Source organism: Rousettus aegyptiacus, unplaced genomic scaffold, assembly GCF_014176215.1.
Source record: "Rousettus aegyptiacus isolate mRouAeg1 unplaced genomic scaffold, mRouAeg1.p scaffold_m13_p_14, whole genome shotgun sequence".
NCBI lineage: Eukaryota > Metazoa > Chordata > Mammalia > Chiroptera > Pteropodidae > Rousettus > Rousettus aegyptiacus.
In genome coordinates, this window is record NW_023416289.1 from 42,764,127 (window position 1) to 42,789,743 (window position 25,617).

At 43.7% G+C, this 25,617-nt stretch overlaps 2 protein-coding genes and 2 pseudogenes across 10 annotated transcripts in view; 2 read left to right on the plus strand and 2 right to left on the minus strand.

Moving 5' to 3' along the window:
• Positions 1 to 4,956, minus strand: part of LOC107499122 (zinc finger protein 235) — a 70,952-nt gene extending 65,996 nt beyond the window's left edge. For 4 of the 6 annotated variants that reach the window (XM_036232393.1, XM_036232388.1, XM_036232394.1 and 1 more), the window contains exon 1: positions 1,747 to 1,814. The gene's annotated coding sequence lies outside the window, so the exon portion shown is untranslated. Of the gene's footprint in view, positions 1 to 1,746; positions 1,815 to 4,932 lie in introns of those variants that run through there. The other 2 variants (XM_036232392.1, XM_036232390.1) reach the window with 2 other exon arrangements.
• On the minus strand, positions 4,945 to 21,363 carry ZNF285 (zinc finger protein 285). 4 transcript variants are annotated; one of them, XM_036232467.1, is made up of 4 exons: positions 18,436 to 21,363; positions 15,555 to 15,681; positions 6,973 to 7,100; positions 4,945 to 5,059 (listed from the first exon to the last, which is right to left on the minus strand). In XM_036232467.1, exons 1-4 carry the CDS (start codon positions 18,448 to 18,450, stop codon positions 5,042 to 5,044), a joined length of 288 nt encoding a protein of 95 aa, XP_036088360.1. In that variant the 5' UTR covers positions 18,451 to 21,363; the 3' UTR covers positions 4,945 to 5,041. The 4 variants fall into 4 exon arrangements, with proteins under 4 accessions (XP_036088360.1, XP_036088361.1, XP_036088362.1 ...); XM_036232468.1 differs by lacking the exon at positions 4,945 to 5,059 and adding an exon at positions 5,154 to 5,182; XM_036232469.1 differs by lacking the exons at positions 4,945 to 5,059; positions 6,973 to 7,100 and adding an exon at positions 9,110 to 11,264.
• On the plus strand, positions 5,072 to 5,931 carry LOC107499120 (annotated as a pseudogene).
• Positions 8,878 to 8,996, plus strand: LOC118611498 (annotated as a pseudogene).
• Positions 21,364 to 25,617: the final 4,254 nt, after the last annotated feature.

Consider the following 25,617-nt stretch of genomic DNA (forward strand, 5'->3'; position numbering starts at 1 on the left):
TCCTGTGGTTATGGATAATTAGATCTTTTTCTTCATACTTCATATATTTTCTTAATTCTTTACATATGCAATCATTGTTTCTATAACTGGAATTTGAACTATAAATATTAATCCAAATAAGAAACAATTAAATTGCAGATAACTAAAAAAATCTTATCAAAAACTCAAAGTTCACTGATATAGCTTTCATGGCCCTCTACCAAAACCCAAAAACATGCCTTCTCAACTTGATACTAAACGCGTTAAAAACTAAGGCAACAGATTAAAAGTACCGAAATTCAAATCCCAGCTCAGCCTCTTACTAGCTGTGTAACCTAGTGTGGAGAGGGGATTGCAAGCTGACAAGGTCCTTGCAATCTGTGAGGTCAGCCAAGGGTTGCCTCGCCTCAACGAACCCTCCTAAAAATGGGGAAGTACCAACCCATGGGAGAACAACGTGGTGTTACTCCGAGACAGAGAAGCAGGCTCATAGCCGCAAGCGGACGGAACTGTAAAAGATCATAGCAAGGGTATGGGTTGGGTGACTGTGCAGAAGTTGATCTTATCCTAGCCAGCATGCTCTTGTATAAAAGCAGCTTGCAAAAATAAAAATTGAGCCGTTGCTCCACCATCAGTGGACATCCTGATCCCAGCTTTCTGTCTTCTTTCTTTTCTTAATCTCCCACCGTTCCCACTCAGGTACATTCTCCAGAGCCACACTGGACATGGCAAGATTTTCCACTTGCTGGACGCGGCCCTAGGATAAACTACTTATGCTGTGTCTGTTTCCTCATCTTCAACATGGGGATAACAGTACCCCTGATCCCCACAGGGCTCTTATGAGGATTAAATATTTTAATTCATATAAAACGCTTAGAATAATATTTTAGCAATCAATGTTTGAACATTATAGTTATTACTCATGCCCAAAGACTCTCCATCCTTTCCTGAACCTGTTCAACAAATATAAGGGCATATGCAGAGCAGAATTTGCCGATGAATGAAGGAAATATATTATCCTCTGAGAAGATGTAACATACGAGGAAGAGAATGGCTAAGTCCTACTCGGGTGAGCCTTTGCTGCCGGGAGCCAAAAGGTCATTCATTCCCTCCTCCCTGCAGCCTTTTTCAAGAAGTCAAGGGGAAGGAAAGGAGGCTGAGAAATCAGAACTTCATCACAACTACCGCGTAAACTACAGTGGACATCCCAGACAACAGCCAGGAGTGACCCTCTCCAAAAATTAAAATTAAACTGCAGCTAGGGCTCTGACCCCGTCCCGGTTCAGAGAGCTTTTGGGGGACTTAGAGCTTCTCCGGAAATCAAAAAAGCACTAGTAACAAAGTAGTAGATGTATTTTGTACCACAAGCCAGGGTGTTTGCCTTTTACTTCTACATTCTCATTTAACTCTCAAAATACCTCTTAGGTAGACACTAACACCGACTTAAAGAGGAAACAGAGGCAGAGTCATGCAGATGCTCGCCGAATATCACACTGTCAAGAAGCAGCAGGGTGGCCCACGGTCAGGAAAGGGTTGGGGCGCTGCAGATCCCGGAGACCCCCGAGCCCTACGCCGCACCACCCGGGGCCCGCGCCCGCCCCACGCTCCAGCAGGCTCATTCAAAGGGACGCAAGCTCCGCCCCCTCGCCGCATGCGGGGTCTTCCCGGGGGCCGGTGACCTGGCGCCGCAGGCCTGCAAGGTGAAGAAGGTCCCTGTGGACGCGGGGCGCGGGAGCGAGGAGTGGGGAACGGGGTGGGGGGGCTCACCTTTCCAAGAAGAATAAATGCCGCGGCCTCCGGTACCTGGGGCGGAAATGACTCTGCCTAGAGGCCTCCTGGACTACGCTTCCCAGAAATCCCGCCGGGAAAAGGGACGCGGCCTCAGCCTCCTCTGGCGGAAGTTATCCCGCCGCAGCGTTCCCGGACTACACGTCCCAGCAATCCCGCGACCGCGGCGGAAGTGCCGGCGGCAACACCGAGAGTCTGGACTGTGGTTCACAGCGCGCGGGTTGAGGGCGAATTCCACAATCCCGCCTTCAAGGAGCCGAAATGCTCCCAGGGCTCTGTCATATTCCCGAGTATTTTCTCCAGACCACCGTGCGTTAAAGGAGGCTTTTCGGGAGCGCATTGTCTCTCTGTGGATCTTCTGGACAATTCCCGAATCTCCAACTGGGAGCCGGCCCCGCAAGGTTCCCTTTGTCTTTTGGACAGGCAGTATTTCAACAGTCGTATTCTCTTTAGCATAGTCTGAATTTTATACTGTTAGGCAAGCTTGGCCCCCCTCTCCCTTTTTTCTTGAAGTTTATTTCCTTGAAACGTGACCAAAACAATGATTGTTGATGATGATGATGATGATGATGAGGGGATGGGGAGGTTGACGCAACGAGATTCGCAAGGGTTAAAGCTTGGTGATAATTCTATGGGGATATGTTTTCCTATTTTAAATGCATTTTGCCACATTGTAAATCCCCAAACTAAAAAGTAAAGGGGGGAAAAAGACCTATTAGACCTCTTTTGTAAATGTAGGTAAATAAAAAATCTTAAAAAGTACGTTAAAATACCTATACATCCTGGGAATATAGTTCAACATTTTCTTTATGCTTATTCAAAGTATCAGCTAAGTATTACTTGAAATAAAGTGCAACAATTGAAGATGCCTACAAAGCTTATTAAATACTCAAAACTCATTAACATAGCTTTCATAGTTCTTTACAATCCCTTCCAAACCCAAAAGCAAACATTAAGAATTGAGGCTGGGGACTGAGAGTAGGTGAATTCAATTCTCAGCTCAGCTTCTTACTTAGTTGGATAACCTCAGGTAGGTAATTTTCGCTGTTTCAATTTCCTCCTCTTCAAATGAATAAACAACCCACCTCCTTAGGTTGTTATTGATTAAATGTATGGTTTTACGAAGCCCTTAAAATAGTACTACTTAGCACTAGTATTTAACTATCACAATTATGCCCAAGTATTCCTCCCACTCACCCCTACATTTATTCAACAAACATTTAAACATGTAGCAAAATGCGCTAATTACAATTATTAAAATAAATCTCTTCTCCCCTGAGAAGAGAGACGATAAGGCAGGAAGGCAGGCCCTACTCCGGAGAGGTTATGACGCTAGCGGCCAAATAGTCATCCCCTCCCTCCTTCCTGCAGTCCTCTTCCATAAGGCAAGTGCTGGAAAAGGAAAGGAGGCTGAGAAATTACAACTGTGTCTCCCTTCTGCATGAATCACAGAGAACACTCCGACACACTGCCCTGGAATGACACACACACACCCTCCTACCCTCACTTCTTAAGATTAGATAGAGCGCGCCTGCAGAAAAAAGCCAAAAATAACCCTGATTCCTCTAGGGATTAGAAAAAAGGGCCAGAAACGCCGCTGGTGGAATTCAGAGCCATTCCTGGACTCATACATGATTTCGGGTAACTGGGCATTTCTCAGGAAATTAAAATATATTAAAAGAAACCCATCTTTACCACTTGGTTTAAACCTTTTGTGTCTCTCTCTCCAAACAACTTTATTAAGTAAATACTATTATTCCTCTCCTTTCACAGAAAAGGAATGCGAAGCACGGACAGCCTAAGTAACTTGCCCAACCTCTTCCCCCTAGGAGGTGGTGAAGCTAGCTGTCCGGTAAACCCGGGAGCAGGGATTAGGGAACACACAATGGGACCCTCAACTCGCCAACCAACGGGGCCCAACTCTGGCCTCTGCCTCTGACTGTAGATTCTCTTCCAGGTCAAGGATGTATCGCAGCTGGCGCTACGCCAAGCGAAGAAGGATCGCGCCTGAGCGCTTGACTCAACTTCCTGAGAGTGACCGCCAAGACCTCCCTTCCCTGGAGCGGAAGTGACTCTACCCACAATTCTTGGCTTACACTCCCAGAATTCCCCGAGGAGCCATGTGTCACAGCCACGCCCTCCTGAAGCGGAAGTTCGCCCACTACTCGGAGCTGTCGGAATACACTTCCCAGAATCCTCACGAAGAACAAGCAACGTCGTTGCCTTCCCAGAGCGGAAGCTCGGCTATTGCTCTTAGAACTTGGATTGTATTTCACACGAGTCCAAAGCTAAGCGGGAACTCCTTAGCCCTACCCACTGTGAATGAAAATACCTCCAAAAGCACAGAATTCTAATTTATACTTAATGATTTTCCCAACGAGTGTCTCCATCCATGTGAATCTCTTGGACTACAATTTCCAGTATCCTCTTCAGCTAGTGCTTCTCTCCAGCCTTTTCCTTTTCCTTTTGGATTACTAGAATCAGTCTCAATTTTATCTTGCCGATCGAGTTCAGCCTTCCTTTTCCTTGTTCTCATTTTTTTTTCTTTCATACATGACAAAACAAATATAAACATCTAAAAAAGTCCCTTTAGCATAGAAGAATTAAACTTGAAAAGTGAAAGGAAACTGAGGCATAGGTTATAAAAGGGGAAGATGTATGTGGGTTAATAATGCAGACATTGATAGTGGGCATCAGTGTAAGGAACACTATCTCAACTCTGACTGGATTGTACTACATTATTCCATGTTTTGGATACATCTAGAACTCTAAGAGCGTTATCTGGCATTAGCTATTCATTCCAAGATTCAAGAACCCTCAAGAAAGTGATCCAAGCTTTACTAAGGAATAGAGCAAAAGGAGCAAACACTTTTGGCTTTTCCTTAACATTACCTGCTCATTAAGAAATGTGGGTCATGAGGCAAATAACAGGAGCTGCACTGATGTGAAGACGTTTCATAATGTAAAGAGATAAATATGTAAAATTTTGAAATATCTTTTTGTTCAAGTTGAAGCGTGCATAACCTTCCATCTTACTCTTGATATCTAAATACAATGTGCCTTAGAAATATGGAAACCAGTGAGACCATAATTTTTCATTAAGGTAAGTTGGCGAGGGTGGGACTCAAATCCAGAAAATCCAACAAAAACGAAAAAAATACACACCTTTCTGTCAGTGGATGCCGCCTAGGAAGCATCATTAAAGTCTCCCCTCCTGTGGTCATTGTGTCTTAGTCGGAGTCTTCCAAAGAGCACAAACAGCTGTGGAAGCTCTTCATTGGAGGTTTGAGCTCTGAAACAACCGATGAAAGTCTGAGGAGCCATTCTGGGCAACAGAGAATGCTCACAGACTGTGGTGATGAGAGAGATCCAAACACAAAGCTCTCCAAAGGCTTTGGGTTTGTCACATGTGTCACTGTGGAGGAGGTAGATGCAGCCATGAATGCAAGGCCATACAAGGTAGGTGGAAGAGTTGTGGAACCAAAGAAGGCTGTCTTAAGAGAAGATTCTCAAAGACCTGGTGCCCACTAAACTGTGAAAAACGTTTTTGTTGGTGGTATTAAATAAGACACTGAAGAACATCCCTAAGAGATTATTTTTAACAGTATGGGGAAAATTGAAGTGATTTGAAATCATGACTGACTGAAGCAGTGACAAGAGAGGCTTTGCTTTTGTAATCTTTGATGATCATGACTCTGTAGACAAGACTGTCATTCAGAAACACCATACTGTGAATGGCCACAGTGAGAAGTGAAGAAAGTTCTATCTAAGCAAGAGATGGCTAGTGTTTCATCCAGCCAAAGAGGTTGAAGTGGGTCTGGAAACTCCGGTGGTGGTTGTGGAAGTGTTTTTGGTGGGAATGAAGAAACTTCAATGCGAGGTGGCTTTGGTGGCAGCCATGGTTGTGGAGGATATGGTGGCAGTGAAAATGGCTATAATAGATTCGGTAATGATGGGAGCAGTTTTGGAGCTGGCCAAAACTACAATGATTTTGGCAGTTACAACAATCAATCTTCAAATTTTGGACCCAAGAAAGTAAGTAACTTTGAAGGCAGATGCTCTGGCCCCTATGATGGTGGAGGCCTATAGTTTGCCAAACCACAAAACCAAGGCTGTGGCGGTTCCAGCAGCAGCAGTAGCTAGGACAGTGGTAGATGCTTTTAATGGCTGCCAGGAAACAAAGCTGAGCATGAGTGGAGAGTTAGAGGTGACAGGGAAGATATGGGTTACAACAGATTTGTGAACACAGCTGAGCACAGTGGTGACTGGGCCTAGATGCTACAAAGACAAGTTTTAAACAATACTTATGTGTATAAGCAAAAAACTCGACTATTTGTGACTAGTTGTATAACATGTTATTTTAGTTTCTGTTCTGTGGACAGTGTAAAGCATTCCAACAAAGGGTTTTAATGGAGACCTTTTTTTTTTTTTTTTTTTTTTTTTTTGCACCTATGCTGTTGATTGCTAAATGTAATGGTCTGATCATGACGCTGAATAAATGTCTCCATTTTAAAATGTGCTGTGTGAAGTTAGTCTACTGTGAAGCCATCTTGGTAAATTACCCCAACAGTGTGAAGTTAGAATCCCTTTGGGGTGATGCCAGCTTCCACTTGAAATTTATTTACAACCTGCTTGGGCGCAGAAGCCATTGTCTTCAGAAACCTTGGTATAGTTGAATCGTTACTGTGTTGTGACCTGGATGGAGTTCATTGTTAAAGGGCCACCCAAGCAGAGTCATGGACTTTATTTGGTTATCAGTTGTTGGCACATCTTATGCAATATATCTAAATCTGATTATGGTACCAGATAAAATGATATGTGGGAATGAAGCTTGTGTATCATCCATTATAACGTGCAATAAAACAATATAATATCCTCAAAAAAAATACAGAGAAGTTCTACTTTCCAGCTTCTGGACAATAACTAAAATTTTTCTACCTTTCTACGATGAAAATGTTCAAACATATACAGAAGTACAGAACAGTGAGATAGTCCATAGCCTTAACCATTGTCCCCTAGATTCAAGTTATCAATATTTGCCACGCTTCCTTGATCTATCAATTTTATCTTTCTTCCTTTTTGTTACTGTAATATTTTAATGTAAAACCATGACACTGCATTCTTCTTCCCCTAAATATTTCCATGTGTACTGAAGAATTACAACCTCAATAAAACTATCACACTGAGGAAAATAGAATTTCTTACCTGACAAAACTCTTCGAATTTCATGATTATCTCAAAAATGTCCATTTGTTGCATTTGATTGCTGTCTCTTGAGTTTCTCAATCTAGAAGAGTCCCCTCTTCCATCTATTTTTAATTTATGACCTTGACCTGTTGAAGAAACCGGGCCAATTGTCAAGGAAGATGTCCCATACTTTGAATTTTTAAAGACATTTTCTCATGCTGTCATTTAACATTTTCTACAATTTCTCCTGTGGTTCTGGTAAACTACAGTTTAGATTTAAAAGGCAGATTAGATTAAGGGTCATCGTTTTTGGCAGGAATGTATCCTAGTTAAGGTTATTTGAGCCTTTCTCTCAATGAAGACCCAGCATATCCCTGAATGTTACTGCTTCCCACATCCGAGACAAAATCTCAATTGTGCATATGTATGTCCACTAGAAGAAGAGCCAAGTTGAAAGAGAACTGAAGAGTGAGGGTTTTGAATAGGTTTTTCTCTTCTCTCCTCCAATTATCAGTCGTATCCTATTAAGCACCCACAGTCTTGCAAAGTATGCTTCAATGAACACCCATGTCCATTTGCTCTTGAGCTCTAATCTAACTGTTACCATAGGATGAACTTCTAGAATAGAGACCCCTAAAGCTCAGTGAATACACATCGCTAGCACTGTCCTCCAAAACAATGTTCTGACAGACTGAGTCAACAGAATTTGGGAGGCTTTTTTTTTTTTCCAAAATACACACCATGAATTTAAATATTCCCCTTCTCTTTTATAGCATGTTTAAAAGACATATAGCATTGCACTTACCTTCTTCTCTGAGTTATCTCTGTGCCACTCAAGCAGTGCTTCCCAGCCAAGATTAAGAGCAGTAACAGTGTCTCACAATTTTTAAGTAATAACTATTCAATAGCAAACATCATGGTTATTTAAAAACTAAAATAGAGGCAAGTCGACATTATCATATAACAGCACCGTCACTCCCGCTTGCACTGCAGGTTGTTTCCTGAAGCAGGAGACCGAATGTGGATCTGGAGCTAGTAGGCCAGGAAATATACGTAACCTGCAGGCATTGGGAGCAGAAAACATTGACTGACTCACACCGCATCTATTCGTAATCCCTTTTGCCCTGCATGCCTCTTTTACAAAACTAGAAAAAGACACAGTACTCACCTTCTTAGTATTCCTTAAGTTTATACATGATCATGGGACACAGTCTGAGCAATGAGACATAAGTAAGTTTTCTGTGTATTCCAGAGAAGAGAAAGACTTGGCTGTCATTGAGGATATAAGAACAAGGGAGATTGAAAAGGTAGTAGGATCAATGAACTGTAGAAATTGATGAGGTCAAAGTCAGGGTGAAACAGAAAGATCTGGGAAGATAAGATACGTTGGTCAAAGTATGAGGCTTCGAATAGAGGTTATGGAGAGACTGCAGCTATTGGTCATTTAGGGGTTACAGTATGACAATGAAAATCAGTGTCCCAGGCAGGATGTAATACAAGATCACTGGAGGCACTGATGTTAAGGTACCAAAGTTGTGAATGTGGATACTGAAATGAACAAGAAAGCAACAAGAAGACAGGAGGCAAAATCTTCAATGAATCAGGAATACTGAACTTATAGAGCAGCAGATGGCTGTAAAAGGAAGGGCAATGATTTATAATTTGACAAGATGATAATTGAGTTTTAGAAGGAGAAGCAATGAGGCGTAAAAAGGAAACCAATTCTATTCCGAGCACAGCAGAAACAGATAGGACAGGAAAAACAGTCACCACTTGAAAAAGACTGTAGAGGAACTGCTGAACTATTTTCCAGAGTGGCTGCACTATTTTACATTCCCCACAAAAGTGAGAGTTCTAGTCTCTAGGCATATTTGCGAACTTTTGACATTGTGACTATTTTTTCCTTTAAAATGGAATGTTCTGGTCTACGGCCATGCCATCCTGAACAAGCCCGATCCCTTCTGATCTCGGAAGCTAAGCAGGGTTGCGCCTGGTTAGTACTTGGATGGGAGACCACCTAGGAAGACCAGGCACTGTAGGCATAAAAAATAAAAAACAAGGGATTGTAAACTGACAAAGTCCTTGCAATCTGTGAGGTCAACCAAAGGTTGCCTTGCCTAAAAAATAAAAAACAAAAATAAAGTGGAACGTTCTGTTATGACGAAAGCTCCTTTGTGAAGAAAGAGTATTTATACTAACATGTAGGTGGGAGTGACACTCAGGGATATAAAAAGAAGGGGTGCAGATGGCATCCATTTGGGGAACAGATGAGCCCCGGCCAGTGGCCAGGTACAGGGGGAATGGATGTGCCTATATGAGTACAAAGCCTGTTGCATGCAGGGCCCACATCCAGAAGTCCATGGGAATGTGACTGGCAGGCTAGATCTGCAAATCAGCAAGAGTCTGTAGATTCTAGGTGTGTGGCTAGTGCAGTGCATGACCAGATAAACATTTTCATACCCACACTTGTGATTGACCATGCAGCTGCTACAAACAGCTGGAGACCCCTTCCCCTGTGATCTCCCTCCAACATCTTCTACTGAGAAAGCTTGACATCGTGTTTACTGCAAAGAAGAAATGCTCAAAGGAATGTCTTTCCTTGTCACAGAGTATGTATTGAAGGGTGAATTTGGAGCTGAAAGGCAATAAATTGGTAATTGGCACAATGCTCCTAGACCTAACGGCAATAATTGGCACTCCCAAGCCTTGGCCGCTGCTCAGTTCTTCAGTAAACACACGAAGACATTCAGAATCAGGTTCAGCAAGCCAAGAATTGGCCCAAAATCTAGTCTAATAGGCACAGAGACACAAGGAAGGCCACCAGTGAGAGAAGCGTTGGCTCTCCTACTGGTCCATTTGCACTAATTACCCATGCAAGGAGCTATACCACAGTAACTGCCTAGTGACAGGCCAAGCTCATTGCCTTCCATTTCTGGCAGCTTCCTTCTAAAGCAAAACCTCACAATCTTCCACCATTACTTGTTTTCTCCAAACAATCCAACCTCTCCACCATGAGCTCTACTCCCAGCCCGTTACAGAAAAACACTGTAAGCATTGGTGAATGTCTAATGACCAAAGTGTGACCTCAAGTATCTAAATATAGAGAAGGGAAAATTATTTTGGGACAGCAAATTCCTACTTTTCATGTATCTCCACCTGGTTTAAATATTCCAAACAACTCTTTAGACACTGAAAAGCGAAGTGCAGAGTGGTGGAGGGGATGGTTCTTGGTGCTACTCTGCACTCTTAAATTCTTGTGTTTTAGTCCGGGATCATAATGTAATAATCTTTTACGACTTGATTTTTTTCTCCTAACAACAGGTAGAAATGTTTATATGTCTAGATCACTTTTAATGATGCTATTTTATTCCATAATATAATTTACTCAATCTCTTATTCATGGATCTTTAAGTTGTTTAAAATTTTTATTATTGTAAATATTCTTGGAACGTAATCCCTTCTGAAACTATCTTCCCCAATGCCCCACTTGGGCAATTAAGCATAAATTCTGAGAAGTGGGATTACTGGTTCAAGGACAATGCACATACATGCTTTGATACAGAGACAAAATCCTCTCCAGAAATGTTGTACCTTTTTTTTTCCTCACCAACTTATGTAAGAATGTCAATTTGTTTTTCTACTCCCTTACTGACGTGGGGTTTTGTTAATCCTTCCCTGCTGCCCAACTGGGTCAGTAAGAATATGACACTTCAGGGATGGTCTTATTTGCGTTTGAATGGCTGTTCTGTATGCAAAGTGTAACTAGTAGGCAAATGTAAGAAAAACTTGGAATAAAACATGATCCAAATGAAGAAATCTATAAATCAACTAACATACCAAAAAAAGATATTGTTACTGAAGATGAAGAAAGATATTGTGAAGATATCTCCTCCTCCCAAATCCATCTATAATTTCAAACTAAATCACAGTTTTGGAAGGAACTTGACAAAATGAGCACCCTCTAAAAAACTATTTTAAACAAGACTGAAAAAATCCTATCTACCATTTTAGCTGTCTGTACTGCCACACAGAGCCTTAAAGATGTCAAAGTTTTGAACTCTGAATTATAATGTGGCACTCTTACATGGACTCCAATGACTATGAAACATGTTGCTATTAAATCTCTCTGTACTGGTCAGGAAAGCCTAGGCAATGCTAGCTAGTAACAAATAAACCACCACAATCTCAGTATTGTAACAAAATAAATGTTTATTTCTTACTAAAAAGAAAAAAAGTCCTACATGGTCAGCCAGCCACTTTTCATCAATCCAATCTTGAATAAACAGTTCACTGTGACAGGAAGGAGAAGCCTGTAGGAAATCACGAGAGGTTTGTAAGGGCCGAGACTGGAGGTGGCTTATATCACTTTTGCTTGCCCTCCACTGGTTGAAACCCAATCGTATGGATCCACTCTTAAATGCAAGGGTTTCTAGGAAATGGAATCCTCCTATGTGCCCAGGAAATGGACGAGCGTGATGAACACACAGAACTGTTTCCGCCACACCCTTAAAACATCACTCCTATATAGCTTCTCTCCTTGTAGAGAATCTAATGGATTTGAAAACCTGAGTACGAACTAATATCCTGACCACACTAATAACACAGGTTTCATTTCTCAGCACTATCCTGAATGTTTTTTCTATCCTCTAGGGGGGATGCTCTAAAAAATTTTTGGCTGAACCAAAGTCCTTATTGTACTCACCCCAATTAGGATTTCCTTTCTGGGCACATCTGTTATGAAAATTTGACCTCTAACTATTGTCACTGCCACAAGCCACCCATTTGCCAATGATCACTTACTTTGCCACTGCAGCATACAATGGCTGATGGGAGCTCCCAGAAGTCCTTGAGATCTACAGTCATTTCCTGGGATGGTCTTAAGAACTAGGTGTTTCTGCTACAGGCTGACATCATAGGTGGCAGTGACCCTGTCCTTTGCTCCTCTAGCCCTCCAATGACTGAATAAGATTTTGTCATCTAGAAAAGACAGAGTGGCTTCTGTTTTCCTGGTTGAACCCTGACTTACATTTATGATGCTTCTGTCCTCTAGTGCAGTCTTTGATGAGTAAGAAGGTCGGAGCTACAACCAAAACCCTTGTCATGCTCATGACACGTATACTGCAGTTTATCTGTGTGCACTCTCTGATGAGCAAGAAGATACGAGTTCCGACTGAAGCCCTTACCGCAGTCCTTACACTTATAGGGCCTCTCTCCCGTGTGGACCCTGAGATGAACGTGAAGATCTGAGTTCCGACTGAAGCCCTTACCACACTCGTCACATTTATAGGGTTTCTACCTGGTGTGATCGTGTCAATGTAAGTGAAAATATGAGCTGCAACTGAAGCCCTTACCTCACACTTCGCACATACAAGGTTTCTCCTCAGTGTGAACTCTCTGGTGAATGTGAAGGTGTGCGCTTTGGCTGAAGCCCTTTCCACACTCACCATACCTGTAGGGCTTCTCCCCTGTGTGTGCCCTGTGGTGGACTTGCAGAACGGAGCTCGAACCAAAGCATTTGCCACATTCGCTACATCTGTAGGGTTTCTCTCCGGTGTGGACTCTCTGATGGACAAGGAGGTTAGAGCTCTGATCAAAGCCCTTCCTACACTCATCACATTTGTAGGGCTTTGCCCCCGTTTGTATTCCCTGGTGAATACAAAGAAGTGACCTGAACCCGAAGCCCTTCCCACACACGTCACATTTGTGGGGCATCTCCCCCGTGTGCACTCGATGATGGTTGTGAAGAGAGGAGCTGCGCCTAAAGCCCTTGCCACATTCCAGACATTGATAGGGTTTGTCTCCCAAGGGGCCCTTCTTATCTCTGGGAGGATCTGAGCTCTGGTGGCGGCCCTTCGCCTGCTCTTGACCTTCATAAGGTCTCTCACCTGCATGGGTTTTATAATGAATAAGATCTGAAGTCTGACTAAAGTCTTTTTTGCACTGGTCACACTTATAAGATTTTTCTGCCACGTGAGCGCTGCGATGGAAGTTAGAATGTGCATCATCTGTGAAGTCCATTCCACAGTGATTACATTGGAAAGGATGCAGTGCTGCATTTACCACATTATGTTGTCTGGCTCTTGACTTCATAACCGGGTTTTCCCCACAGTTGGTGGGTCTACAAAGTTCTTCTCCTTTACATTCTTGGGGATCATTGCAGTCACGTGAGGTCCGACTGAAGCTGTCATCATACCGGGCACATCTACACAGTTTCTCTTCCGTATAAATTCTCTTACAGCTTCCCTGAGAATTCTGGGCCTCAGTCATTAAGCTGGTTTTCTTCCAAGAGTCCAGGATGAGGATCTGCGTCAGGCCTTCCTGAGCGGCGCCATCACAGTTTGCTAAGTGAACGGCATCTATCACATAGTTTTCACTGTTAGAAATCTGAAGAGATACTCTTGCCCACTTGTCACACATGGAAACATCTTCTAAATACTGGGGACAACCTCCTTGAAGATTCGTGGCATAATCCTGACTCACAGTTAGTTCACTGATCCTTTGTTTCCAAATCTGCCAACAGTAGAGTACTTCTTGCGAGAGGCAACTCAACCCTTTTTCCTGAAGATTCAAAATATTGTTTTTGATCCTGTCTCCTATGAGGAGAAAGAGAATTTGGCTAAGGGAACAAGTAAACTGTCTATCCAAAGGTTTGAGAAAATAAAGTAGGATGGGGTGAGGAACTTGTCATTGGTCATATGTGAAACCATTAGAACCACTGTAATTCGAATTGGTGAGCTAGCTGCCAATTAAGACTCGGGTATTTCAGGGTAATCAAAAGAAATCTTAGGGAAAACTTATAAAGTAAGAAATTCACTTCCCTGCTATAAGAGTTGTCAATAAAAGCCTTTAATCATTTTGCTACAAAAAACATATGGAGAAGATTCTCATGTGATTCAGTAGATAGTACACACATAGTGCATAATAGTGGAATCCCAGACACACAGGCGGGAGACACAGAGGATCACGAGAACCCTCTAAGACACCATAGAAGGTTGCAGAAACAAGCAATAAGTCCTGCCTCTAAAAGTGCCCCTTCCTTCATATCACCGTTACACGGGGTAGGACTGACGTGTATGTTGTGTACAATCGGCACAGCTGGGCGTGCTGGGCCTAACGCAGCAAGGGAGATGGAAACGGGGATAATATTATGAAGTACAGGTCTGAGGCTGGTGGGGGAGGCACCGTGTACCTTTGAGACAAGCTTAAAGAGTCACTCTTTTTATTTTCCCTGAGTTTCTTTCACTCCCTTGAAGAGCAAAAGTCCATCCAATTCCCGTAATTCATTTTCTTAACTTCTCCTCTTTTAGGTTATTGCAGAATCCCAAACAGCCGTGACACTGAGAATGGGGGATGTGGAAGTGTCAGTGGCCTGGCATCCAGGAAAGCAAGATGGTCCTAAAGTGTCACAACGAAGAGGGGGTTGAGGCAGAAGGAGGTGGGCTTCAAAATGGCATGATTACCATGGTCACGATCATCTGGACAATGTTTCTGGTTCAAGGTAGTTTCTGAATTATTTTACTGAGAGTGACCTTTGTTCGTAAGGTGGTGTCAGAGAAAAGGGGACTTTGAGTTATCCGGAACAGGCTTAAAGTGGTAGTTTTCCAATTGTTTTGACTATACCCAGAGCAAGAAAAGCACTTATACCATGACCCGGTACACACAAATAGACACACTGCTAACTACAACAGTTTCATCCGCTGATACTTACCTCGCCAAGTGCAATGTACTCTAATATGCTCTTTTGTGTTCTAGTCCATTCATCTATTTTGATTTTTAAAAACTGCTGGTTGTGACACAGTAACTTGATTTCAGGACTCACCGTGGGGTTGCGTCCTGCATAATTAGGCCAAGGAGACCTATGTCTATAATGTATAGACACAGTGGTACTTAGTTTCCCGTGGTTATTAAAAACACAGGGTCTAGAGCCAGACTGACAGGGAAGAGGGGTGGGGTTCAAAGCTTAGTTCTTCTTAAAACCTATTTGATCATAGACTTATATACCCATACACTCTGTGCCTCAGTTGTTTCCTTTATAAATGGGGGGACAGTAATAGTAACTGTCTCAGAAACTAAACTGAGGTGATGCATATCTGTGTATGGGCCTTTGAGAGGCTGAAATTAGGTTAGATATTTATCAGCAAGTAAGCAAATAAGCTGACACTTATACTGTGCTCACTGCATGGCAGATCCTGCTTTGCTTCCTTTAACTCTAGTTTGTCTATAACATCAGTATATCTCCAGAAGCAACCAAGGGACCCAGGCCTTCTGTAGTACGTGAACTTTATCAATCTTAGTCTGAGAAATATAAGGAAAGAATGAGAGTCTAAACATGTGAGGAGGCTGGGGTAGGTGCACTAACTGCATCGGGTAGGTACCCACAGGCCAGGGGTCACTTCCCATGGTCACCGCCCACATTTATCTGTTAAAACTCATTAGCTGCAGGGTTCTCATCTGCATATGCATCTCTTAGGCATTTTCTCTCTAGTGGCCAAAGGTTCCCTTTGTGCTCCAACTAGAATATTCTACTTGGTCTGAAGCTGATCATTTGAGGAAACAGGACCAGTAGTTTGATGCTTCGTCATGCTGGTTGCTGTCCTCACCCACTGAGACCAGGTTCCTGAAGTTCTCCAGCATCACATCTCGGTACAGTTTTATCTGGGCCTTGTCCAGTAGCGCCAGCTCCTCCTCGGTGAAGACCACAGCCACGTCCTTGAAAGTCAGGGTTTCCTAAAACATTGAGCACATGCCACATCAATCCATCCACACAAATGACCGCCGGAAGAAGAGCACAGTGGGAAGCTGAGCCAGTCAGTAGGTCATTGTCTTTCTGCTCCAAACCCTCACTCGTAAACCTCAAATGCCTCAAATGCCGGAGCTGGGACACTGTAAACCACACTTCTAATTAGTTAGACAACTGGCTCTATGTTAGGCCTGAACACTCAGGGGCGCTAGAGAGACCCCCACAAGGCTAGGGGAGGAAATAAGAGTTGGGGCTGGTGATCCAAGAAATACACACACCCTACAGCCCACGTGGCACAAGGCCCCGTGGGAACCAGGGGTCAGGAGTGGAGGTTCATCCAGCCTATGCCGTTTCTCCCTTCTTAGCCTCAACATGGAGCCTGAGCAAACAAAACACCCATGTCGCTGCCACCCTTGCAGCTGGGTGCATCCCTGACAGGGGTCCTATCTGGAAATGGCTATAGGAGTCAGAAACAAGGGTGATCTAAAAATATTAATAGACCAAATTCATAAACTAATAGACACGCGTGTGAAAATTTTAAAACTTTTCCTTAGCACACAGCACCATCTATGAGGTAGTCCTGTAACAGCTTGAACCTGAATCTAATCAAGCATCTAGTGTCTCTACTTATAGGAAGGAAATGCTGTGAAAAGAGGAACACATTGAATAACATCAAAAGGAAGCATTTTTTGAGATACGCATGGAAATTTGATTATTGTTGGCGTTAGTTACTAAAAAATCACTGATAATATCAGTCCATTTCTTTTTTTAGAAATACATAATGTGCTATATAAGATTGCTATTTATTCTCTCATGTCCCGCAATTCCACTAAAGGACCACCAGAGTGTATTTCTTTACCCCTTGACCTTGACTTTGGCCACATGACTGGTTCCAGTTCTAAGCTCAGGCCATAAGAGGTCTTACACGTTGCAGCTTGCTCTCTTGCCCTTCTGCTATCGTCGTCGTGTAAGAAAACACCCACGCTAACCAATACAAATACTTACCACGAGCAGAGTGCTACCTATGGCATTGGCTTTGGGACCAGGCTGTAATAGTTGAGGAAACTTAACAGGAGGCTGGAAAAAATGGTAACTGGACAATGTAGCAGTGAAATATTTTGTAAAACTGTTGCTAGCAGTAACTTGGAATATGGAAAACAGACCTAATGAGTTTGTGAGCTTGGGCAACACAGTTTCCAGGTAGAAGGGTGAAAGTGTGAGCTTGTTTATTTTAGTTGCACATAATAAGGTACTATAAGAGAGTGATAAGCTCAGAAAAATACAGGACAGCATAAAATGTTATTCACGTGTTAATATTTTAACAGTCTTCCAAAATGCTTTGGGAAAGAAAAAAGAAAAGTGAAAAAGAGATAGATTAAGCAAATGTGTCAAAACATTAATTGTTGAAACTGTATAATGGATATTATATATATATATTTTCATAATTAAAACATTTTTCCATCATTTAAAAAACCCTTGCTCCACCCTAGGATGGTCTTTTTGATCCACCTGACTAGGCCACAGTCCCTAGCCATTTCATAGATGTGAGTAAAGTCCACAGTCAGCTGACTTCACGGGAGGCTTTCCTAGCCAACCAGGGAGGGCCTGCTTCAATCAGCTGGAGGCCTTAAGAGCGAAACCAAGTCTTCCCTGAGAGCAAAATAAATTCCACAGATAGAGAGCAGCTTTGCGGGGTCCAGGGCATCCGGTCTGCCCTTCCTAATGGCCTTCCCGCCCCCACCCCCAATCACATAAGCCACTTCTTCATAATAAATCTCTTAACATGCATCTCCTACAGGTTCTGTTTCGCTGGTTCAACCCGGACTGGCACATACACATTCAGTTCTTGCTGCTTACAGGGACTACTCAGAATGTGTCCCTGTGTGTGCTGGCTGGGCACCCAGAGGCTGTGGCAATGCCCAAGTGCTGTAAAAGTTCCTGAATGAGTGCTCTTGGTGAAGAGGAAAATGAAGAAAAATATAATTCCAAATGCTAACCAGCTCTTTGTTCTATTTCTGTAAATATGCTTGCTGTATGCAGGAGCTCATGCAAGAGCTCACTTGCACTTTGCTTGACTTGTAAATGTAACTGTTTGAACCCCTAGCAGCTCCCCTCTCTTGTAGCACTTTGTACCCTGGCAGATCAGGCTTCCTGTAACAATTTGTAACCATTAGTAACCCTTAGCAACTCCCACCCTTCCACCAATGCTACTTATTATTTGCAACCATAGCAACTCCTGCCATTTGTAATGGTTTGAGTTCAAACTGAACAGTTTGTGTAAAATTCTTGTATATAAGAAGTGTTGCAACTGAGCACGCTGCCCAGGTTCTTCAGAGTACTAGCTCCTCTGAGACTGTGCATAATAAACCTGAGTTCTCCTTCTCCCTGAGTTACTGCTTGGTTTTTTGCTGGTCTGACTTTGGAGCTTTTCCACAGCACTTAAGGTTTCTGTGCTTATCTCTTGTGGACCAGGGACAAGCAGTTCCTGGAGTAGCAGCAGTGGCACTGGTACAGACTGTACTTGGAGCAGCCCTGAGCCAGATGTCTTGCCATCTCCAAGCCTGTTTCTTCATTTCTACAAAGGGAGGAAAACCACCTACCTCACACAGCTGTTACAAGAAGGCAAAGTGCCTAACACACATTCGTTGCCTAAAACTTGCTGACCTCCTTTCAGAAAACAGAGGCGTCCAGCTCCTCGGAATGGACATAGCATTTAAGAGAAAGAAGGAAACTTCACCCACCTGGAACTTAGTCATACTGCCTTCCTCTTGGAGAGGGCAGGGTCCTGCAAAAGCAGACTGCGAAGAAGAAAGAATCCATTAGACTGAGGGTTTAACAAGCGTAAAGGAACACTGGTTCCTTCTCATCTGTCCAATCTTTCTCACATATTCTCCTCTTCTGAGATATCTTTTCCTTCCTTCTCTTAACAGATTGAACACCACTTCGTCACCCCTTCCCACCATCCCAGACCCTTGTGCAACTCCTCTTTCTCTCCTCGAGCTTTTGGGTCAAAACTGTCACATTCTTTTCCTTTTCTCAGACTTGTGAATGTATTGACATCACCTACATCCTAATTATTCTGGAAAAAAGGCTCCAGAATTGCTGATGTGGAGAGTGATCTCTGGATGACGAGGGGATTACTTCTGCTTCCACTTTCACACTCCAAGACTTGATCCTGTGTGGCTAGGACCTGTGGTCTGAAGAACTTCCAGTTAGCTAAGATCTGAACTCTTGGCTTCCAAAATGATCTCTTTCCAACACGCACTCTCCCCCTCTGGAGCCCCACTACTCTTGCAAATACTGATGATATGCCTATGACATATAAAGCACATTCTTTGCTCTGGAAATGCTCACAGTATGCTGGAACTCTCTGGGACTGAAGGTAGACCTAAGCAGGCAGCCAGAAACACAGTAAGCTTGCCACTCTCTACACACCCAGCTCCCTTCTCTGTCCTGCTTGTATCTACCAGTGGATTCCTTTGCTCTCTAACTTGGTTGGGTTCAGCCAACCACAGGAAAAACAGCAGGGGATCCAGGGAAGGGACAAAAGTGAAATCAAGAGTATTTTACTTCCCCAGCTCTTTCCCTGGAGGCTCCACTAGACTGGCTATGTTCCATGTTCCTTGACCAAAGGTCATAGCACCTTTGTGGTCCTCTTATAGCTCTTTTCCCAGTCTCTGGTAACTGCTCCCTCCCTTAGCCCTTCAGTCCCAGGGGTAGTAAGTCATCCTGCCATCACTAGCTCTGGAATACTGCAATACCCTTTGTTGGCAAACTGCACCCTGCCTGCACCTTTGTAAACCACCCCTTTATTAAGTGCTTCTCAAGTTACTCACCCTGAAGGTGCTGTTTATTTCCTGCTGGGAGTCTGCCTGATCAACCCATAAACACAGCGGCCTCTTGCCTTTGAGGAGAAACTTACTGTATAAAGTTGCTGCTTTAGACACTGTGGAAACCCTCAAAAATTAAAAGAGAGAAACCAAAAACCATGTCTCTGCCCTCTCAGTGATTCAAACTACTTGTGGTGAAGGATCAATTTCATATGACTTTCACTGTTATTTTCAGTCTGTCCCAGATTAATATTTTGGTAAAATACAATAATAAGAAAGTTTCTAGAAAAAGGGAAATAAAAAGGCAAACAAATTACAAGCCCAGTTTTTAAATTATTATTCATACAATTACAAAAATTGCTATATACACTTTTAAACATTTGGAATCAAGTGCTGAAATTGTCTGATCATAGACCAATAAAGTTTAGTTCTCCTACTGTCACCAGTCCACAAGCCACCCTTTGAGTTGCATGCCCTAGAGCTCACAGGGTGACAGATTAAAATTAGTGAGTTATGAAAAGCCTTTTCGAAAAGTCCTTAGAGTTTTTTCCCTCCTTTTCGGCCTTTAAGAGAGAGCATGAATCACCCATATTCTAGGCTCCAACAAAGATTCATTCAAGTTTTTAGTACAGTGCTAACCATGTAGTTTTATAATAGTTAAAACCAACCAGAAACATTTCTTCCCCACTCTAGAATAATTAACATTAATTCCCTAATTTTATCAAATGTAGAGTCAGTGTTCAAATTTCCAATTTGATAGCTCCAATTTAACAATTTTACAATCCGCCACGTGCCTTATAACCCTTGCCATGTGTCTTATAATCCTGTTTGCATTCCCTGACTCACAGCATGCAAGGCGAGGTTGGGATTAATAATTTGGCAGTTTTTTCAAAATTTATTCAGAAACATAATTCCATGTTTATTAATAGAGAGAGGAGATGCACGGCCGAGATGCCCCCCTACTTCCAGAGGCCAGAACCTCCGCCCCAAAGTTAAGAATGCCCCGCTGGAGTCAGAGCTGCTAAATCCCAAACAGGGCGTTCAGAACCTAACCCTCCAAAAACGAGGGGTGCTGGGTTCGAATCGCCCGCGGCAATCCGAGGAAGGACCAACCCAAGCCGTCCCTCATATTCGGAGAGGAACTCTCCCCAGTCCGGAACGCAGAGCCCAAACTGTTAGGTCAGCGGGGGCCTGCCTGGAGGTTTCCCCAGCTTGACATCAGAATCCGGACAAGGGCCCACCCTAAAGCCCTGGGCCACCGCCCTGATCCACCACCACGTAATCCGGATGCTCAACTGGCATTCCCCATTCTATACCCCACATAACTCTATAAAAACTACGCCCTCTCGTCCCAGGGCACGACTTCTCTGGCCCCTCTCCTCTCTGGACCAGAGACCCTCGCCCAGGAGCGCTCTCCCAACGAAGACTTGCTTTTAAAACTTCTCTCGGGTGTCATGCGTTTACCTTATACAAACCATTATCCTCCACACCTGAGCCAGCGCCCCCGCCCCCACCTGGGTCCAGAGATGCACGCAGGTCACAAGACCGACACCAAGCCCAGACCAGGGATGCGCCGCCAAGCCCGAAGCCTGCAGACGCACTACTGGAGTCAATCCCCGCCCAGCCTGAGGCTGGCCCCCAAAACGAGCACAAGCTCTCCTCACCGCATCCCAACGAGTACGGGCCTGAGGCCCTAACCACCCCAGTCCCACAAGGCGGCCCTTTCCTCGGTCACCAGTCTCTGCTTCCAACTCCTCCTATTCTAGTCGACGGGCCGGGTCACGGCGGCGAACCCTCTATCCCCGGCGACGCCTCGGAAGGGGGCGCGGTCCAGGACCGACTCACCTCAGCGCCGCCAACAATGTCGCCCACAGAGCGCGCCTGGGACCACAGCGCACGCGCAAGGAAGCCTGTGGACTACAATCCCCAGAACCCCCTGCGCGGCAGCCGCGCTCGCGCGCAAAGCAGCGGGACAGTCGGGGAGCGATGCAGCAGGGGCCTCCTGGTCCGTCTCCATTCATATAAAATGACAATCACGATAGCATAAGACGATGAAATGTTAATAATAATTAAAACAAATCACTCTCCACCTGTGATAAAATGGAGGCGGAACAGTAGTATCTTACCATCTGGAAACGAGTGCTTGTTACCATTTTAGTGAAAATCCTTCTAGGTCCTTATTCTGTAGACATACTCTTTATATAAACACGCAATTTTCAAATTTTACTTAAATACTTTTTCACTGTTTGTTTTTATTCACGGAGACTCTGGAAAACCTTCCATACTTGAGACATGGCATTGCCCCCGTAATTTTTCCCCTTCTCCCGGGCGGAAAGAATTAAGAACTAGTGGCTTCTGTCTGGAATCATTGAGGGGAGGGGCTCTTAAAAGAGATGTCAACGAATCACGAAAACACGGAAAGATTTTCGGATTCTGTTTGAGAAATCTCCCTTGGGATTTTAAGATTTCTATTTAGGAAAACGTCTTTTTAATTTCTTAATGGGGTAAGAAAATTGAATACGGATTTCACTAGAGGTCCTGGAGGAAAACACCAAAAAGCAGATGAGAACAATCTTTCTCTTTGCCAGCTCGAGTTCTAGACTCGACAGATAACTGAAGATCCCTCACCTCCAGGAGCTGGAGGAATAATACCCAGCTATAGCATGGCATTGCAACTTGGGGCACACAAGAGTGACAGATCCTTCTGCCCTCTGCCTTTCGATGTCTTGATATTTGTTTCATCAGAATAGAAAAAAAAAAAATCTAGTAGTATCTGCCACAAATGGGAGTCATCCTTAATTTTAGGTGATCCTAAAAGTCTTTTTATTGGGGGTGGGGGAGGAGGATATTTTAATACGCCTCAGTAATATTTGTGATAAATATGTAGATCCTCCAGATTTGAGTTAATCAATTCTCCATTAGCCCTATTCCTCTCTGCCCTCTACTACTGCTTTCTCAATTGTCCATTCTGGCCCAACAACACTGGAATCTGTCCCTCTGCTGGTATGTCCTTTTCCCAAATGGTCTCAAGGTCTGTTTCACCTTTATTCTTTGCTCAAATGTCACTCTCAGAGAGGTGTACTATGGCCCTCCTATTTAAAACTGCAACAGCCCTTGGCACTTCACCTTGTAAATATTATATAATTTACTCATATATTTTGGTTACTGCCTACCTCCCCCTAAGATTTAAGCTCCTGGAAGACAGGAATTTTTGTGTATTGTGTTTATTTTTAATCACCTACTATGTGCTGGGCCCCATTCTAAGCACTGGGATATACCAGTTTAAAAAAAAAAATCCATGCTCTTTTATAGCTTAATTTGTTGAATGTGTAGTAGTGTTTTTTGTTGCTATTACGAATGATAATCCTTCCCATTTTGTTTCCTAACTCATTATTGCTGGTAAAAGAAGTTATTTTGTGAAGGCCCACTTACTGAACTCCCATGTTGTTCTGCACCATATTTCGACTGGACAGTACTGTCCTGAAGCAACATAATTCATGTTGCCAGTTTCTATGTGATCCACAGGCTCCCTCAGATGCAGCCCAATTAGCGACTCTTTGGTTTCTAGCACTTTTGTGGGGAGAAAATTTATTCATCTGTAGGAACTGTTGTTACATTCGTGCTGTCACCACCTCAGACCACTATGTCCTTTCCCTGATCATGGACATTTTAGAATCAATGTAGAATCAGTTGTTCTCCTGGACTTAGGTTTCTAGAAAATCAGTCCCACAGAGTCATTCAGGTTCGCCAGCCTCTGGGAAAGGAATATGTTTAAGATGGTCTTCCAGACTTGTGTGGTACAAGTTCTTTGTGAGCTCATTTGACTGCCATCACGTCCTGGCTTTTGGCAGTCGAGACTGGCATGCACCAGCTGGATGGCATCCTGACTGAGGTGCCTACTTCCCTCATCTGATAGCCCACAATGCCTCAGTCCAAACAGACTGCAGTTGCCTTTTGTAGTAATTCTAGGTGAACCCTGAGGGTTGCATACTTGTGAACGTGAAAATGATATTTTAGGGAGAAAGGTGTTTTTTTTTTTATCTTCTACATTCTTTTTCCAACTGCACAATTAAAAATTTCAACAGTTACTAACAATGAAAAAGAAGTCTCCTTTCACATGCCAAGTCCCCATGTCTCTGGCCACGTATTTACTCCTCCGCACGGATGAGACAAGATTAAGTTGTGCATCTGCTTTCTTTTTAACCATCGGTCAAGGAGTAAGTAAGAGTCTTTCAATCTGCATGAGGTACTTACAGCTCAGGAGTCGGAGCTGGGGGTATCAAGGAGTCTCGCTTCTTCCTCTCTGCCTCCCCTAGCCACTGTCAGATGTGTCGTGATTTCTGGGGTTCATAAGGTAGTATCATCAGTTCATTCACCCCTTCAGACCTAATGACTTCCTCGAAAAAGGCATCTGTCCAGGCAGCAGAGGCCACTCCAACAGTTGGTTAATCCTGTCCCTACCCTGTCACACCCATGTTATCTCAGCCTCATAAGACCTTAGCCTCCTTTTGCTCAGTGGATACTATCCTAAGGAGAACCTCCCCATCTGTAGAAGCTCCACACTGCACCTTAGGTATCTTGAATCTGCCTCTACCTTATAAAATGGCCACATCATCAACCTGTTGGGAGGATATAACCTGGCTATCACTATGAACTACATTCTATACACTCATCTTCCCCACAACCCACTTGCTCAACATCTAGTTTTGTGTACTATCATTTAATTTCTGACTCTGCCCCACAGATGTTTTCACAACTCTCCAAATCCCCTTAAACTTGTGGTACTCATTCTACCATGACATTCAAAGGACAATAGAGAGTAACATCTTCTCTTATTCCTGAGGATTTGCATAAAAAGAACTGCACTTCTACACCCAATAGGACCCATTCTGTAGCAGGTGGAACACTCTCCCCTTAACTGTCTGGTATCCCTTGCTGCCGCTGAAACCCTGAGAGCTGATTGGCACCTGGGTACTTGTGTGCAGACAGGCAACCCAGTGGTACCTCAAGAACAGCCTCTAGTAGGCTCCAAAGGGGCAAAGGAAGTAGAATTATTAGCACAGGACCAACTGTAGAGACTACCACTCCATCTATATTACTGGCCCATGTTGTAACTCCTTACAACATAGTGGTTTGCAGAAACAGCCACACATTCTTTGATAGTCCTCCTTGCAAGAGACAGAGCTATTTCCCCTGCCCTCTAGTGTGACTTAGACTTAGTGACTCCTAATGGAAAGAACAAAGCAGAAGTGATGGCAACTTCAGAGACTGAGTCATAAAAAGCACTGTGTGGCTTCCTGCTTGCTCTCTCCTCTGATTTCCTGCTCTAGGGGAAATTAGCAGCCATGCTATGAAGGCCCTGTGGAGAAACCCATGTGATGAAAAACTGAGACCCTTGTCAACAGCCACTGAGAAACTAAGGCCCCCTGCTCACAGCTATATGATGACCAAAGCCACTTTAGAAGCACCATCCTCCAAGCCCTGGTCAAGCAATGAGATGACTGTGACCACAGCCAAATTCTGACAGCCATCTCCAGAACACAGGGGACATACTGCCCAGAGTTTTAAGAATCTGCTGTCTACCTCTGGAAATCCACTGAGTTAGTTAAGCTTTTCAACCACAAATCTAAAAGGTCGGATGGGCAGGGAAGGTGTCCATATATGTCCTCTTAGCTGTAAAATATACCCCATCAGCCCAACTCCTCTGCTGGTGCTCCATAAAATCCTTCAGGTTTTTTAAAGCCCCTGTCGGAAAGCTAACATTTCTTGCTATCAGTACTTTGCTTTGGACTTCTAAATATGTTCTGTAACTATTTATTTAGATACAAAGTGCGCCTTTCCCATTTCCTTGTCTATAACCCAGACTCTGTCTAGCACTGCAGGCAACAGAGAAGAGCTCAGCCCAGGCCATGCCCCAGGCCTCCTGAGTCACCTGAATGAAGCAGTCAGACTGCAAGGGGCACATCACACTGCCCTGCCCTCTCTGCAGCAAGAATGTGCAGGATGGAAACGCCAAAACTCCCCTAGATTACCCAGACAGCCTCATCTCCTACCAGCCAGCAGGAGATGCAGCCTTTCAATGTTATCTAACTC